General features: G+C 36.4%; 1 protein-coding gene across 10 annotated transcripts in view; it reads right to left on the bottom strand.

Annotated features, from left to right (window-relative positions):
• Positions 1 to 361: 361 nt before the first annotated feature.
• MYCBP2 (MYC binding protein 2) overlaps positions 362 to 15,240 on the bottom strand; it is a 175,914-nt gene continuing 161,035 nt past the window's right edge. For all 10 annotated transcript variants that reach the window (XM_058018892.1, XM_058018894.1, XM_058018897.1 and 7 more), the window contains 13 exons: positions 14,750 to 15,033; positions 14,520 to 14,616; positions 12,580 to 12,699; positions 10,922 to 11,023; positions 9,117 to 9,245; positions 6,484 to 6,616; positions 6,154 to 6,257; positions 4,796 to 4,984; positions 4,191 to 4,298; positions 2,975 to 3,184; positions 2,262 to 2,369; positions 1,890 to 2,055; positions 362 to 1,164 (listed from right to left, as the gene is read on the bottom strand). In XM_058018892.1, coding sequence (XP_057874875.1) covers positions 1,049 to 1,164; positions 1,890 to 2,055; positions 2,262 to 2,369; positions 2,975 to 3,184; positions 4,191 to 4,298; positions 4,796 to 4,984; positions 6,154 to 6,257; positions 6,484 to 6,616; positions 9,117 to 9,245; positions 10,922 to 11,023; positions 12,580 to 12,699; positions 14,520 to 14,616; positions 14,750 to 15,033 — 1,866 coding nt within the window. In that variant the 3' untranslated portion in view covers positions 362 to 1,048. The remainder of the gene's footprint in view (positions 1,165 to 1,889; positions 2,056 to 2,261; positions 2,370 to 2,974; positions 3,185 to 4,190; positions 4,299 to 4,795; positions 4,985 to 6,153; positions 6,258 to 6,483; positions 6,617 to 9,116; positions 9,246 to 10,921; positions 11,024 to 12,579; positions 12,700 to 14,519; positions 14,617 to 14,749; positions 15,034 to 15,240) is intronic.

Below are 15,240 nucleotides of genomic sequence, written 5' to 3'. Positions count from 1 at the left end.
TTAACATTTTGAAATTCAAAGAAGCTGTTTGTCCTAAAAGTGGGAGTAATTAGGAGTCTTCAATAAAATAAAAAATAATTTAAAATGCAGTCTTCTTTTGTGTTTTAAAACACTGTTGGTAATTGAAATGGAAATACAATTCTTCATATGAATGCTGGAACATTTATCCAAATTTTCTGTTGAGAAATGGAGCAGCGCTTTTCATGTTGTAAGTACTTCCATTACCACCAGTTTACCTAAAACTTTCCTACTTTTCAAGAGTCTGCTGAAATAATAAGCCACCTCTCTTATTCCCCCTTCCCTCCCCCAATCCCCACTCTGCTTTAAGAGTGTTTCTGAAAATGGAGGCTTACACGTTTGTTAGACTTTCACTGTATAAAAATGTACAGTGGCTTTATTGACATGTACATTCCATTATGTTTACAGCTGCAAGATATGAGGCACACTCAGTATTGCACTTCATTAAAATTTCAGGCTCAAACATAACCCAGAAGTTTAAATGAAACTGCTGTTGTAATTTAATATTTCTTATACAGGACAAACATTGATACCTTTATATACAGGGTGATACTTGTTACATTTATGCCTTCCTAACACATTTTTTTTATAACAGTCTAGGAAATAAACCAGAATATTCCTCTTTCCCATCCCCACTTGTGATGCGTTACAATTGTACAAGATTACAAAAAGTCAGTATACAATAATCAATATTTTTTTCTTTCTCCTGAAAGCCAGCATCATTCATAGTCCACAGACACACAGATCCTTTAATAACAATTGTTTATTTGTAAATGTCCAATGTTTCCTAGCCGATGACTGTAATGGCCACATGCAAACACCTCACAAATTTTGATGTCTCAGTTCAAAAAATGTCAATATCTCACAGCAAGAATTATGTACATGGTATTTGGCATCCTTCTTGCACTGTAAATTGTTCCTTTTACCTGGGTTATGGAATGGTCCCATCCTCATCCCAGCAGGACTTTGTTTTCAGGACACTTGAGGGATGAGGGCACCTGTTTTGCTCTGGTTAAAAAAATTTGCTATTCTAAAAAGTGTGTGCATTTCTGCAAACCCCACAACCCAGAGCAAATTCTTCACCAGTGGGTGGATGGACAACATGAAGTGGACATTCTGTTCCTTCAAGTTGTTTACCTTTGGGACCTACAGTGAATGTAAGGGTAAGAGAAAAAAAAAAGAAAAGAATAAATTAATGCTTGCAGACAATGTAAACAGACATATATTACATTTCCTCCAAAAAAAAATCCAAACTAAATGAAAAGAATAAAAAAAGATCAAACTGCCATTTAATTAAAAGCAATCAAATTCAAATTTAAAAAGGCAAGATGCTTATAGACAGTCACTTAAGGAAGTTTTATCTCAATACTGTGGAAGAAATTTATACAAGGTAAGAGAAAAATTGAATAAGGAATAAGAGTTACATTCTGCAATAAAAAATAATTCTAAGGTTATAGCAGGAATTGTAATGTATTTGTTTACTTATTTTATGTAAATATCTTGAAGAAAAGATCAGACTTTCAACCCCCAATCATTTACTAGCAGAACATTGATATACAGCACATGAACTTAGTAATTAAGGCATTGAGGCAATAGTTTGCAGGTAATGGCTACCTTACTACACATACATCACTTAATAATGTGTCAATTTTATCAATATACCATTTTACACACCATTCTACATCTGGAGTCTGACCTGGTATAGGGAAATTGAAATGTCTTTCTCTATCGAAGTTCCTAATGTTTAAATGATCACTGCAATGACATTGCCAGAAAACCAAAAAAATATCACCAAGAAAAGCTAATATCAATTAGAGCTTGTAATTTATTTCAGAATTCAGTGTAATAAATTTGCTTTGTCAAATTCCTACCTGCAGGACAGTGTGGGAGCTCTTCTTTAGGGATGCTTGTCATTCTTTGGAAATCATCATGGCAAGCATTGCAAAAATGCGTTGTCCCAAAACAGAAAAAAACAGCAACTGAACAGCAGTAGCGGCATTTGTACTCTAAGAAATCTGTACCGTGTTTGGGACACATCTGAACAAGGAAAGCAAACACCAGTCAGTGAGGCAGCCATGTTCTCACAATCCCAACAACTCACTTCTACATTCTGTACAATATATTAATGGTATATACAATATTGTTCAATACATGTAATTACAAATGGCTGTGAATTACTGTATAGCTCAGGTACTCAGGATTTCAGGATGAAATAAAAACATAAATAGAAGTTATTTACTCACCTGAGCCCTTGAAACATCAGAGCAGGCACCACAAATAAGTTCTCTTGGATCATAGTCATCTCCTTGTCCAGCCTCAGCATCACAACGAGCTTCGCCACCAAAATATGCCTTAATTGCATATAGAAATGATTGGATGTTAAACCAGAGACAATTATTCTTTTAACTATTCTTTTCAGTTTAACCAATTCCATTTATAAGGGGAATATGACAAATGACTGCCATTTCAGTGGCCTCCACTATTCTGAACTCTCTTGATTCTGTAGGTACGTGGTTTGGAGTCACCCAGAGTATGTCCCTCAGTCTCAGGATGAACAAGACCAAAAACTGCAACATCTCCTGCTCTATGCCAGCGACTGTAAGGCTTTTGGAACAGCATTTGGATGCTCTATGAGACCTATGTCAGAATTAAGTAGCAGCTTGAGGTGAATAGGTACTGGAGGAAGTAGGTACTGCACCTTCTTCTAAGTGGCCATTGACTCAAGGTGCTTTTGGTTTCTGAGCTGCTCTGTATACATGCTTGAGCTTTACTAGCTAGGATACTGTGTACATCTCATTAGCCCAACACTTGATTTTTTAAAATCAAGTGTTATTATGAGTCTATAAACAACATCTTTTCCTGCCTTTTGGCTCCATACACAATGTATTAAACATAGGGTCTGTTTTAAGAAATTACTTGTGAAACGGTAACATCCATTTAATAAATCCCACCATACCTTTTTGCACTTGTAGCAAACATAGTAAGCATATCTGTTCATAGCATAGCCAGCTGGGTCATTATAAAATCTAACACCTGGCGTTGTGATGGCCTCACTCTTGTGCAGCCCTTCATACTCCAATCTCATTAGCGCTTTTCTCCTTACATCTTCATAGAGTTCTTTGATTGGATCAAGCAAATCCTTTAATACTGTGTGATTGATTTTGTTCTGAAATAAAAACAAAGCTGATTAAAGTATCATGCATCTTTATCCCAACAGCTGTGATAATTTGTGTTATAGACACAAATAGCATGAGAGATATCATAAAAACATATGGGCCTATTTCAAAAAACAGCTGATACAGAATGTACTCTGTTTGCTGTAAAAATGGTATCCAAGAATGCTTTTTCTATGGCCTGTTGTGACATGGGAACATCAACCCTTCCAAGAGACTAACAGCCAAGGAGGTGGTGAAGAGTATATGAAACATTCACCACAGCACAGGAATAATCTCATTGTGTATTTTCTGTAATTTTGGTCCTTTTTGGCTTACTGTTGAGCAAGTAAGCATAATGACCGACAGTCCTCTATGGCAGTTCTTTATCAATTAGTGACCACAAGCTATTGCCATTAATTACCACAACACAACATGACAGAAGAACCATAGCATGCAGAATGGCTGACTATTCCCAAATTTCAAATTCCTAGGGTGGGGTAAGGTGCTCTTCTTTCCAGCAGCTATCATGTGCTTTTGCTTACAGCAGTTTTTTAGAGTACAAGAAGAATTGTTAGCAACTTAGCTGAACTAAGTACATGTATTCTTTGGCTCTGCACTCACACTGAAAAGAAAAAAGCAGCTTTAAAATGGTTAGTAAAATGGAGAATTCCTGTTTCAAGACACTGTGCTTTAAGATTACTTCTTCCCCTCCCCACTATCACCAATACTGGGAATTTGCAAGCTGATGTTGGTAAGAATGAAACAATATTAAGACAATGTCTGACCTATGTTTTCTTTTTAAGAGGACACCTCAGAGAACAGTAGGAGAAAGGCAAAAGATGCATCAATGCTAGTCTTTCTATAGCAACAAGTGGAATTAAGAAAACAAGTCATGTATAACTCATTTATACTGTACCAAGCAATACAGTATTAACAAAACAAAAAAACAAAAAAAAAAAGAAAAAAGGAAAGTATCAGGTGAGTTTCTTGACTTTGGCAGGCACATAGCTCATTTACCTTGCAAATTGGGCAGGACATAAACCCAAAAGTTATCCTTGGACCAAGCCATCTGTTTTCTAGTACTCGTTGACAGCATTGCAAATGGAAAACATGGCTGCAGTCCAGCTTTAGAAAAGAGTAAGTGTAAGTAAATATTGAAGTTACATTAACCACTAAAGTAGAAGCAGTTATTTGCTTTTAAGTGGCAACACATATCAATTCCAATATTAATTTGAAATCCTAGAAGACCCCTATTTTCTTCTTAACAACTAGAAAGAACATAAAATGGGCATTAAAATCATAACCATGCCAAGATCACCGATGGATATATAAAATACATATGAATTATACCAACTAATTACCTCAGTTGTTTTACTCCTTTACAAAATACCATGTATTTTAATAAAGTAGACATAGTAAACTGAATTGATCCAATCTGCTTTCTTGAAATAGAATGCCAGACAAAAACAAAACTTTAAGTAGCCTAACTATTGTTACGGTGTCTGTTTTCAAATTTTGAAGAGCATAACTTGAAAGACTTTATATTTTCACTTCCTTCATACAACACATTACAATCATAATAGTAATCTCTTAAAAAGGGGAAAAACAAACAAACAAAAAACCTGGATGGCTGGTGCTGCTGAAAGTGCTTCAGTGAAGCAGATCATGCACATGTCATCAGCATCTTGCTTCAGAGTTGTAGCGTTTTTATCGCAGCCATGCAGGCACGGCAAACAGTGCTCTTCGTTCTTCACGCCTCCGCAGGGGTGGCCGCAGGGGTGTGTCTTGCTGCAGGCAATCTTGGCGTACTCCTAAACAAATGTAAAGTAGAGAGTTAATCATCTCTTCCCCTTCACTGACTGTTCTGACAGTGTCGCGTTTTGAAGGACTGCTGGTCCATGCAATAAACTGAGATGGAAGAATCATGGTTTATATTGTCTGCTGCTGCCTCAGGTACTTGGGAAAAGCTGAACGTTGTGTACTTGAAATAACAATGTTTCCTTTGTTTACCTACGCTGCTCTTGAATGCAAATGGCTAAAAATGAAACCATGATTTAAAACTTTCAACAGAAAGAGAACTGTTCTTTGATCCTGTGTGCTTTTTATGTATTGAGTGCTTCCTGCATAAATACTGCTGACCTGTATTAACAGCCTTTAAGATTTCTGCAGATTTTGGAGAAGTCTCAAGTAACTCACTCTTAAGAATACACTGTAAGCTAACCATTAATCAGCATAAAGTGATTTTACATGGAAATGGATTTTTAACGACCTCTAATTCCCATCCCTACTAAACAGGAAACTTGTAAAAGTTACCCAGAAGCTAGTAACAAATTGAACTGAATTTAAGCAACTGCAATGAACTGTTACTCAACAGCTCATTAATGAACTGTAATATGTCTTCATAGGCTGACAGAGGAAAAAAAGATGACCAATTTGCTTCACTTTGACAGAAACAGGTACGAAAAGTAAGTAAACAGGTAAGGCAAAGTAAAAAACTGGTTATGATTTGGTCCTCTGCCAATTGCACCCAGTGTAGGACACAGAAACAGTGAGGATACATGGATACAGATGATAAACTCAGCCAAGTCTGGAATGTTCTACACTCACGTAATACACAGGCTCTTGAGCAAACTCTTTTCATCAAGCTTTCCAGTACATTTGACTTTATACTGACAGTGTGTAGTTTACTTTATAATTGCGAGGCTGTTGTGAAAACAGCCTATCATTTTGAAGATAATAATGAAACTACCCAGTATGTAAGTTGACTATTACTGTTCATAGTCTGTAATTAAAATAAAAATTTACAAATTCAGAAGTATTTGAATGGTAATATTCAATATTAGAACCTTTTCATATGACAGATCTGATTTAAAATGGACCACAGGGATAAACAAGGTTTATTCAAAATAAGAAGCCCATTTCATCCTATGCTCTCTTCTATGTATGTAATTAATGGAGATTGATACTTGCTAATACACACCTGGCAGTCTGCATCAGAACAAACACTTCCCACTGCTGATAATTCTGTTCCACTCCTACATCCACAGAAGCGACATGCTTCAGAACTGCTGGTGGTCGGTTTGCCTATAGTGTAAGAGAGAACAAGGCCAAAAATGTTCTCATGAAACACGAGGGACTGACACTCTATCAGACATCAAAGCAGCATTCACAGAAAACAACCAGAAAGCCAACAAATCTTATGCAGTTAAACTATTCTACTTTTATTAACAAATATTTAAAAGCATTGCCCTAAAGCAGGTGAAGATCACAATATCAGGATAAAGAACAAGTAATAACAGTTGTGTTTTACCTGTCTGTTCTCTGAACTCCACCATGGCCTTCATAGTTTTAGAATCTGCTAATGCCATCAGCCAGAAGAGTTTGGTCCTACCACAGCCCTCGTGGAGATCAACTTTGATAGCTTCTTCTTCTTCTTTGAACACCTGTCAAGTTAACCAAACAGATACTAAATGGCATGTTTAATTAGAGCATGGACTTGTCTCTGTTTTTTCTGTTGCTCTCTCTTTGGATTTAGACCAGGCATTTTACAGATTCTGTGAGATTGTCTACTGCAAGCTCTTTCTTTGATACTTCCATAATTTGTACATCTTGCAGATATGCATGATAAAGGTTTAATGTTTTTAGAAGTAAAAATGAATAAAATTAACTCTTGGCATGGCAACTAACTAACATGGCAGAGAAACAACAGTGCAGCAATACTAAGAATAGAGCTGTACATTTTTTTTTTTTGATTTAATAAATACAGAGCTTGGACTTCATAATTCCTACCCAACACATCCAGTAGGCCACAGAACATTAAAAGCACAAGATAATATCAGAAATATCTTCATATAACTATGCTAGTAGTTTATCAAAGCAACATTGAGAATCAGGGTCTTAATAACAAGTACTATAGAGTAACAATTATAGAAATGTGTGATATTAATATTTTTGACTTTCATATAAATACACAGTGGATACTTTTGGCTACAATGAGGAAAATATAAAGTTTTTGCAAATTAGAAAAATAAAAACTGCAAGAGATCCTTAGGGAATTTCATGCAGTCGCTTCTTTTGCTCCTTTCCCAACCTTTGAAGGCAGTTCTGTTTGCATTTGTTTCACCTGTAATGCAAGAAAAGTTAGAATTTTCCCTGGTATGGATGTATACAACTCACTCTAATTTTTACTAGAATCAGAAAAAAAACCTCTAACTGCTTCACAAAGTATTCACATAAGCACATCTGAGTAACTTATAGGCTGTCCTTTCTGGAGGGGACAGAAAATACATTAAACAGGTATATATGACTGAAGCTGGACAAAGAACAGGAAGCAAACAGAAAATAGGACAGAGGGAACATGACAGAATTGAAACTAAATCTGAGAGGCTCAACATATGAGATGTAAAGGTAAAAGTGGTGAATAAAGAGCAGAACTTTAAACATGCTTTTAGAAGTAAATAGGAAAATCTGGTAAGTAGCTATTTTGGACAGATAAAAGGAAAAATGGGAGGTTTTCTATGAGATAAGGACTTACTTTTTATCAACTGTAATCTGAACAGGCTATATAGGAGAAATCAGAAAAATGAATGAGACTAGACTGTGCTGTGCCATGACAGAAGAGTAGACAAAATGATCTTCTTAGGATGATGAAACAGGAAAATTTCAAAGGGGATTGCAAAGACTCTGGCTAAGAACTAGAAGATAGCAGACACCCATGGCAGTGCCAGGCTGAGACTACACTGCAAATGCTGTGGCACCAGAGGAGTGTTTCACTGGAGAGTGAAACTCAGTACCAAAGGTCTGATGTTTACACCACATGTGCGCTAGAGCAGCTTATCCCTTGCACTGAACGACCATTTGCAGTGTGTCTCTGCATCTATCTTTTGATTTGCTTTTAGTTTCACCTAAAAGCAAATAAAACCAGTTCAGTTCATGCACTCCAAGGCTGCTCAGTAACAGAAAACACTGTACTTTAAGGAGACATGATCATCTTCTTTAAAAGTGAATATAGATGCATTGTAGGAGAGGGAGATGAGGACTGAGTTCCACTGAAGTAACTTTATTAATGACATTTATTAGTTTAATCCTTGTACAATTATTAACTAGTCAGAGGAAAAAGGGAAAATAAAGGATCACAACAAACCATAAATGAGGAATAGAGGCAGGAAAGAGGAAAAGTTCAAGAAGTCTAGAGGTAAAGGCATCTTCAACATCAATTTCAATGACAAAAACAAAAAAATCCAAAGAAAAGGATAAAAGAATACCACAGAAGAATAATAATTAGCAGAGTACACAGCAAGTTATAAAAACTCATCTAGTCAAAGTTTCAATCCTAAAAACAAACCCAAAAGAAGTCAGGAAATTTTCAAGCTTATGGATAGGGCAACATATTTCTGTTTTAAAACATATTTTTGTATTTTAGAACGTAGTGAAAGCTAGAGGAATCTTGAAAAATAAGAGAAAACTCATAGGGGAACCAGTAGGAAAATTTGTTGTCAAATCATCTTCCTGGATATTAACAAGGAATACACATACATTAGAAATGAAGAGGTTGTCAAGCACTGACTCCTATGACAGAAGTAGTAAAGAAGATAAAATTTAACAGGAATAAAGAACCAACATATACTAAAGTAAGTCTATGCAGCTTCTAAATTCTCCTAAAAAAGCATTCCTAACCAAGAGAGAAAAAGCTGATGTAGCATAGGAACTCGAATTAGGAACTACTGCAAGATTTTCTAATCTTTGTGAAAGATAAAGGACACGAGAACATAACCAAAAACACCTGAAGAGCATTAACTGGAAACACATCTATCCCATCTCCAAAATAAAATATAACACCCTTTTCAGATTCAGTATTTGCTACTACCTTTTGGTTCTATTTTATTTATATAAATATGCACACCATGATGCAGTACACACAACAGGGGGCCATGTATACTCTACCTGTCTCTGATGAGTTTTTGTTCGCCGATGGAGATGAAGGAAGCGGTCACAGTCTGTGCACAAATTCCCACAGACATTACATAAAATGATTGCAGCAGTTTCACCATCATCATGGTTATCACACATTGGCTGAGAGAAAAAAGAAAAGAAATAATTCCTCTTTATTAAATCCTGCACTTCCTTTCAGCATCTGTTTTTATTCTCCCCTCAGTCACACCCTACACTACCCCTCCAATTTATAAAAGTGGATAAAGAAGTTGTTTGGACTATTAATGCTATCTTTAGAATAATCAGTATATAAACAATTATTCCTTGACACAAATCCCCTCAATTTCTGACATCAGTTTTTCCTCATACTCCTCATCGGTTATTTTAAGATATACCAAAAATGTGTTTTTCAATAATAACATTGAGACATCACTTTAAACTAGTCTGAGAAGAGGTTTACATGGTAACAAGGGGTTATGGGCATGTTAACAGAAAAGTTCAGAGATATGAGTACTCAGGTCAGTCAACAGGCATGGTATTTACCCTTCATTACTTTGATATGGTATGTTTACTCTTTTCAAACATCTAAACAAAGCTGTAGGTCACCCATACCTCAAAGACAGTATGGTTGAAGTAACAAACTTCAAAATCCATCAAAAACCTAAGTTGCGCTACTGACAGAATTTGTTAAAAATTTCAGCAGGGTTCTATTTTGCAATTCAAAATATCCCTGCAAATAGACTTCAACAACTGATTTTGACTATGCACATCCCTGACAACAAGTTTCCATGGTAATACATGGTCCCTTGTAACACATGGTTTCCATGATACTCTCATGCAAGTTAGAACAGAGCTCTCTCAAAGCAGTTCTGGTAGGGAGACACACAGTTCACCTAAACATGTGAATATCCTGATGTGGAACAAGACTGGGGAATTTCAGGCTTGGGTTCAGCAGCTTGAATAACTGCTAAACAATGTCTTGGCTGCTCCTCTGACATCTCCAAGACCTCTGACTTTCTGAATCACCTCAGAAACCTCTGTGTTAGCTTCTCAGCAGGGTTTTATTCCTTGCTGCTGCTGCAGCTCTATGCCTCCTGTATTCTGTTTCTAGCTACGCTAAACTGCTTTGGATGCTTCTTTGCTCCAAATATGCTTGGTTGCCATTGCACACCCATCCCTTGCTTCCCACAGGGATCCACCTAACCAAGATTTAGAGATCAGCTTCATTACTGTACTATTTCTAAAATGGTATTAAAAAATCACAACCTTTTTGTCATACGGAAAAGTACAGGCACTTTGTCAACTGAAAAGTATGGAGACAATCGTATTCCATATCAAATTTATAAATCCTCTGAGTCAATGGCAGTTTTACTAAATTCAGTTAGAAGGAATTTCTCCCTGGGGTAATAATTCTCTAGTGAGATGGGGAAGAGGAAGCTAAATTACGGAGAAGTAGTTACTGAGTAACACAAAAGAATCGATTTTATTTTGTGACGAGGATCAAGACAAAGAAAAAGCTCTGATAGGTGCTGTACAAACTGAGTCAATCTACTAAAAAACTTATGCCACAGGTGTTAGGAAGGCCTTGTTTCATCCTGAATATTGGCAGAACTGCAATATTACTGTTTTAAGTTGGAACTTCTGTTTTCTGGGCAATACTTATCTAGAATGCAAATACTTCAAACATATATACAGTCCCCACTGGGATGGAAGAAAAACAATAAAGGCCAATTTTACTATTCTCTATCATTATTCTAAATTCTTTGATGTGTGAATATATCAAAACAAACACAAAATTGTATGATTTTCAGTCTCACCATCTGTTTCTGTTGCCCATCCTTTCCCATCCATCTTCCTGAGGATAGTCTATCAACATGATCCTGATCAAGTACACAGAGGGATGCTAAGGCCAGCCACAGCTATTGAAAAGCAAGGTAGAATTAAATGTCTTAGACATATTAAAATCAAACTAAATATTGAAGAGAGAAACTTTGTCACCTGCAAGCTCTATTACTGTTAGCTGGAACCTGCTCATACAATCTAAGTTTATTTTCCCAAATAAGTCAGGAACACAATAAAACTTACAGGAACACAATAAAACTTACTTAACTTTTGGGAACTACCTTGTTTCTTTCAGGTATGTCACTTTATGATTATAAATACAGTAGTCATCACACAAGAAAGAAAAAAGTGAAGAAAGATCAACCAAAACACATTATGAAGAAATATGACAAATACAGACTTGCACATTGACCCAAACATTGCAGGCTTTGGGGAAGAAGAAATTCAAGGACACAGACTAATAAAATCAATCCCAAAAACCTGAGCACAGTGAGACTGATTTCCCTGTTCCCTCCTCACTGCATAGGGCAATTGGCATTACCTAGAAAAGGGCTCTGAGCTAATTAGTCAAAGGAAGCTTTTCTCTCTTCTCCACTGACTACAGGGAAATTCTGAACAGGTGAGCTACATGAGGGTAATTTGTCACTGCAAACAAAACTGAAAGGCACTTGACAGCTGCTTTTTGGAGCAATCTTTAATCAAACCTCTGATTTGAACAGAATTGTTTTTGTTGAGAAACTTTACTGGACTCTTCCCCCAAAACCCCCCATTCTCCATGACAGAACTACACTCAGTCACAGGAGCAGCTGGGCTGACATTCAGGGCTCCTCCAAGACCTGATTAAACTAATATGACAACAGCAGAAGCCAGTGGTAGTCCAAGACTGTGACCTCCAGAAAGCAGAGACTATATGAGTAACAAAAATGATGAAAAGAACAACTGGTACAGCCTTTTAAAATGGAAAACAATGTGAGTGTCAAATGCTTGAAACCACTGCAAACTTTTTTTTTTTTACTTTTACATGTAATTATTAAGCTTGAGAAGCTAAAGTATGTGCTCCCTATGACAGCAGGAATGCCTTTCATGGTATTTCAAGCAATCTGTTAAGGTTAAAGTAATCTTTAGTTTCTATAAAACATTCACAGACAAAGTAAAGACCAAGAAAAGGAAACCACCAGGTTACACCATGTCAGTAATAAAGGGCTCAGCAAATATTTTTTGAGACAAACACAACTGAAGCTTAGCTTAATTGTCCTAGAGAACATCTGTTAGAGTGTTTTCATAATAGCCTTGAGATGTGGCAGCTGATTACCTAGAAGTCAAACAACTTATAATAATTGCTTGGAGAGCTGAAAGAAGACTGCTGATATGTACTGTGCAATTTTCCACATAGATAATCTCACATCTAGTGTAATGCAAGTGTGACAAACTTCAAGCAGAATTATTTAAAGAGTTAACCCCCAAATACATACAGACATCACACTAATTCCTCATTATTTCTGAGATTCTCTAGATGCACATTTAATTCTAATTCAGTTTTGGCTTGTGTATTTCTGACATATAAGAAGGTTCTTGAAGGTTCTCCTACTGCACATTTACAATAAACTAATGGTAAGTTTGGTGAAGTTCTTACTCTGGTTGTTGCAATGCACCTCACAGGTGATCTATACTCTTCTTCCATTTTGGTCAGAGCTATGATGGTTTCAGCAATAGCATTCTTTGTCACACGTGACCAAGCTTCTGACAGATGACCCTGTTAAAGATGAAACTCAATTTACTACAGCTTTTATTAAGAGCAAGTGAAATTGTAATTAGAACTGCTACAAAACATTAGGTTAGTGTCTTCTCACGTTAGAACAGAAAAAGAGGAAATTAGGGATGATTGATAAATAATTCTGTGAAAACACCTAATTTATCTTGGAAGGGACCTTCAAGATCCTCTAATTCCAACCCCTTGCCATGGGTAGGACACTTTCCACAAGACCAGGTTCTTCAAAGCCCCATCCAACCTGGCCTTGATTTTCCAGAGAGAACTGGTAAAAATTAGCCCTCAAACACTGAGGTGACTGAGGTTCTCTCTGAGCAACTACTGGAATAATTAACTTGGAATAGGTAGAAGGCATATGATTGAACAATGGAAAGTCCTTTTCCTGAAGCGTTCCCCACCCTTTCTGGAGAAATAAAGATGCAGAGCTGGAGCACAGATAAGTGACTGTGACCAGCACACAGATCACAGTGGGTTCCTAGAAAAATGAGCTTCACGGGGCTAGCTCAGCCTCCTGAATAGACTCCACAGTTCCTGTATTAGAAAGAAATAAAGAGGAGTACACAGCAAACATCAGAGCCACAGCATACTTTCCAGTCTTTAACATTCTGAGCCTATGGCACTGACTCATACTCTCAAGTTTCTGTTTCAGAGGCTGCTGCATCCTTCAATTCTTATTGTCATCTCTAAACTCCTAAACTTCATGCTGAAGGTGACACATAACTGAGATTCACTGGACTCTAAAAAGGAAGCTATAGTGACTAACTCAGATACAGGTACCTACACATTGCAAATGGTAAAAATGATATTGAAAGGAATCACATTTGTAACTCTCATGAAGAGGATAGTTACACTGATGCCACCCTGCTGATAATTAGCAGCTCTAAAAAACTTAGAAAAAAAAAACTTTTCCAACACAGACAGACTTTAATTGCAACTCTTATCAATTATGAGATTCTAAAATCTTGTAGTCAGAATCAACAGAGAGAACTCCCATCCAGCTTCAGCAACCTTGAGAAGGAACCTCCTTAATCCAAGCACAGTGAATGGTTTAGAAAATAGGACTTCCATTCAAAGATACCGAAAAACCTTTCAAAGGGTATTTACAGAGCGAAATCCGGGTCATTTAGAACATCTCACTGAAATAGGTGCAGAATTAAGGAAAACAAAAACAACCGCCTAAATAAATTCCTTTCCCAGAAACAGATACAGAATCTTTTTTTTCTTTTGCCAATATTATTTCTGGGAAATAGCTGATTCACTTTTCTTCAATTTTTCTGCCAAAAAATTGTCTGAAGCAGAACTATGGAAAATTTAAACCCAGATTAATAAACTAATAAGTAACTATAAGTGTAGATTTCAGTGACTGGAAAAAGTCAATCTCAAACAGAAAATCCATACAGTAAGTCTACACACAGTTACATGAAAACAATGCTGTTAATTTTACTTCACAGATAAGTTTTACTTTTGACTTGAAGTTCTGAGTGCTCAAGATTTAAAAATTAAACTTTAAAGTTAATAATATTAGAAAATGACCTGCAATTATTGTTTATCTTTTAAATTTCTTGTATGAGTAACTTTTTAAAAAACTTATTTCAAAACTGGATTTCTGTTTATCAGAAGCAGAACTCAGTTGCTACTGCTTTTTAACCCTAGACTCTATCCAGAAAACTGTATGGGTCTTTTATCTTGAGACCAATTAACATCGGCTCAATCTGATACTAACTGTAACAGAATTTATGAAAAAATGTATTTTTCAAGATCAGAAATATCTGAATACCATCCACATTTAAAGAATAGAAACTCACTGCTGCCATGTCTTTAATGAGCTTAATGATGATCTCTGAAATCTGGGTAGGTGTTGACCCCTTCATCCACCAATGACTTTCACCTCGCCGAATATAGCTGCAAAGGATAAATGGTAATAGATGAAATAAACTCAAATACTTAGTATTTGTCAAAATCCAGCACAAAGAAATAGTGTACATACTCAGCATACAGTAGGTTGTAGTAGTTTGTTACATATTTTGAAACAAACCTGGAATTGAAGATCATTGGAAGTGTGACTGTAGTAACTCCTTTGCCTGCAGTAGTGCCAGCTGTCCCTGTGATAGTAGTTCCTTTGGCTTTTAGCTGTACAGTGAGAGCTTTGGCAATACATCCCAAAAACATGTCCAAGATACCTAGTTTGTTCCAATCTCCTTTTTCTGTTGAGTGAATTATATCACTTATATCTGCTGGTGGAAGAGACTTCACCCCTATAATACTTGCCAGGCGACTGGGGGTTACCTCGGGCAAAACACGCCTCAGTAATGATGTTACCTGGAGAAAAAAAACCAGAACACCACAGTTCTTACCAAGACAGCTGGAGTTTTCAAGCAAAATCACATGAAGTCCTTCTTCACAATTTATTTCAGTCAGAAGGACTCAATCTAATTGCTGTACTTAATTACTCCTGTAAGAAATTCTGCAATATTTCTATATAATGACAAAGCATTTATTAATATAAGCAGCAAGACAAGGCAAAGA

The sequence above is a fragment of the Melospiza georgiana genome, chromosome 2 (genome assembly GCF_028018845.1).
Source record: "Melospiza georgiana isolate bMelGeo1 chromosome 2, bMelGeo1.pri, whole genome shotgun sequence".
NCBI lineage: Eukaryota > Metazoa > Chordata > Aves > Passeriformes > Passerellidae > Melospiza > Melospiza georgiana.
This window is presented reverse-complemented; position numbering and strand designations above follow the sequence as displayed.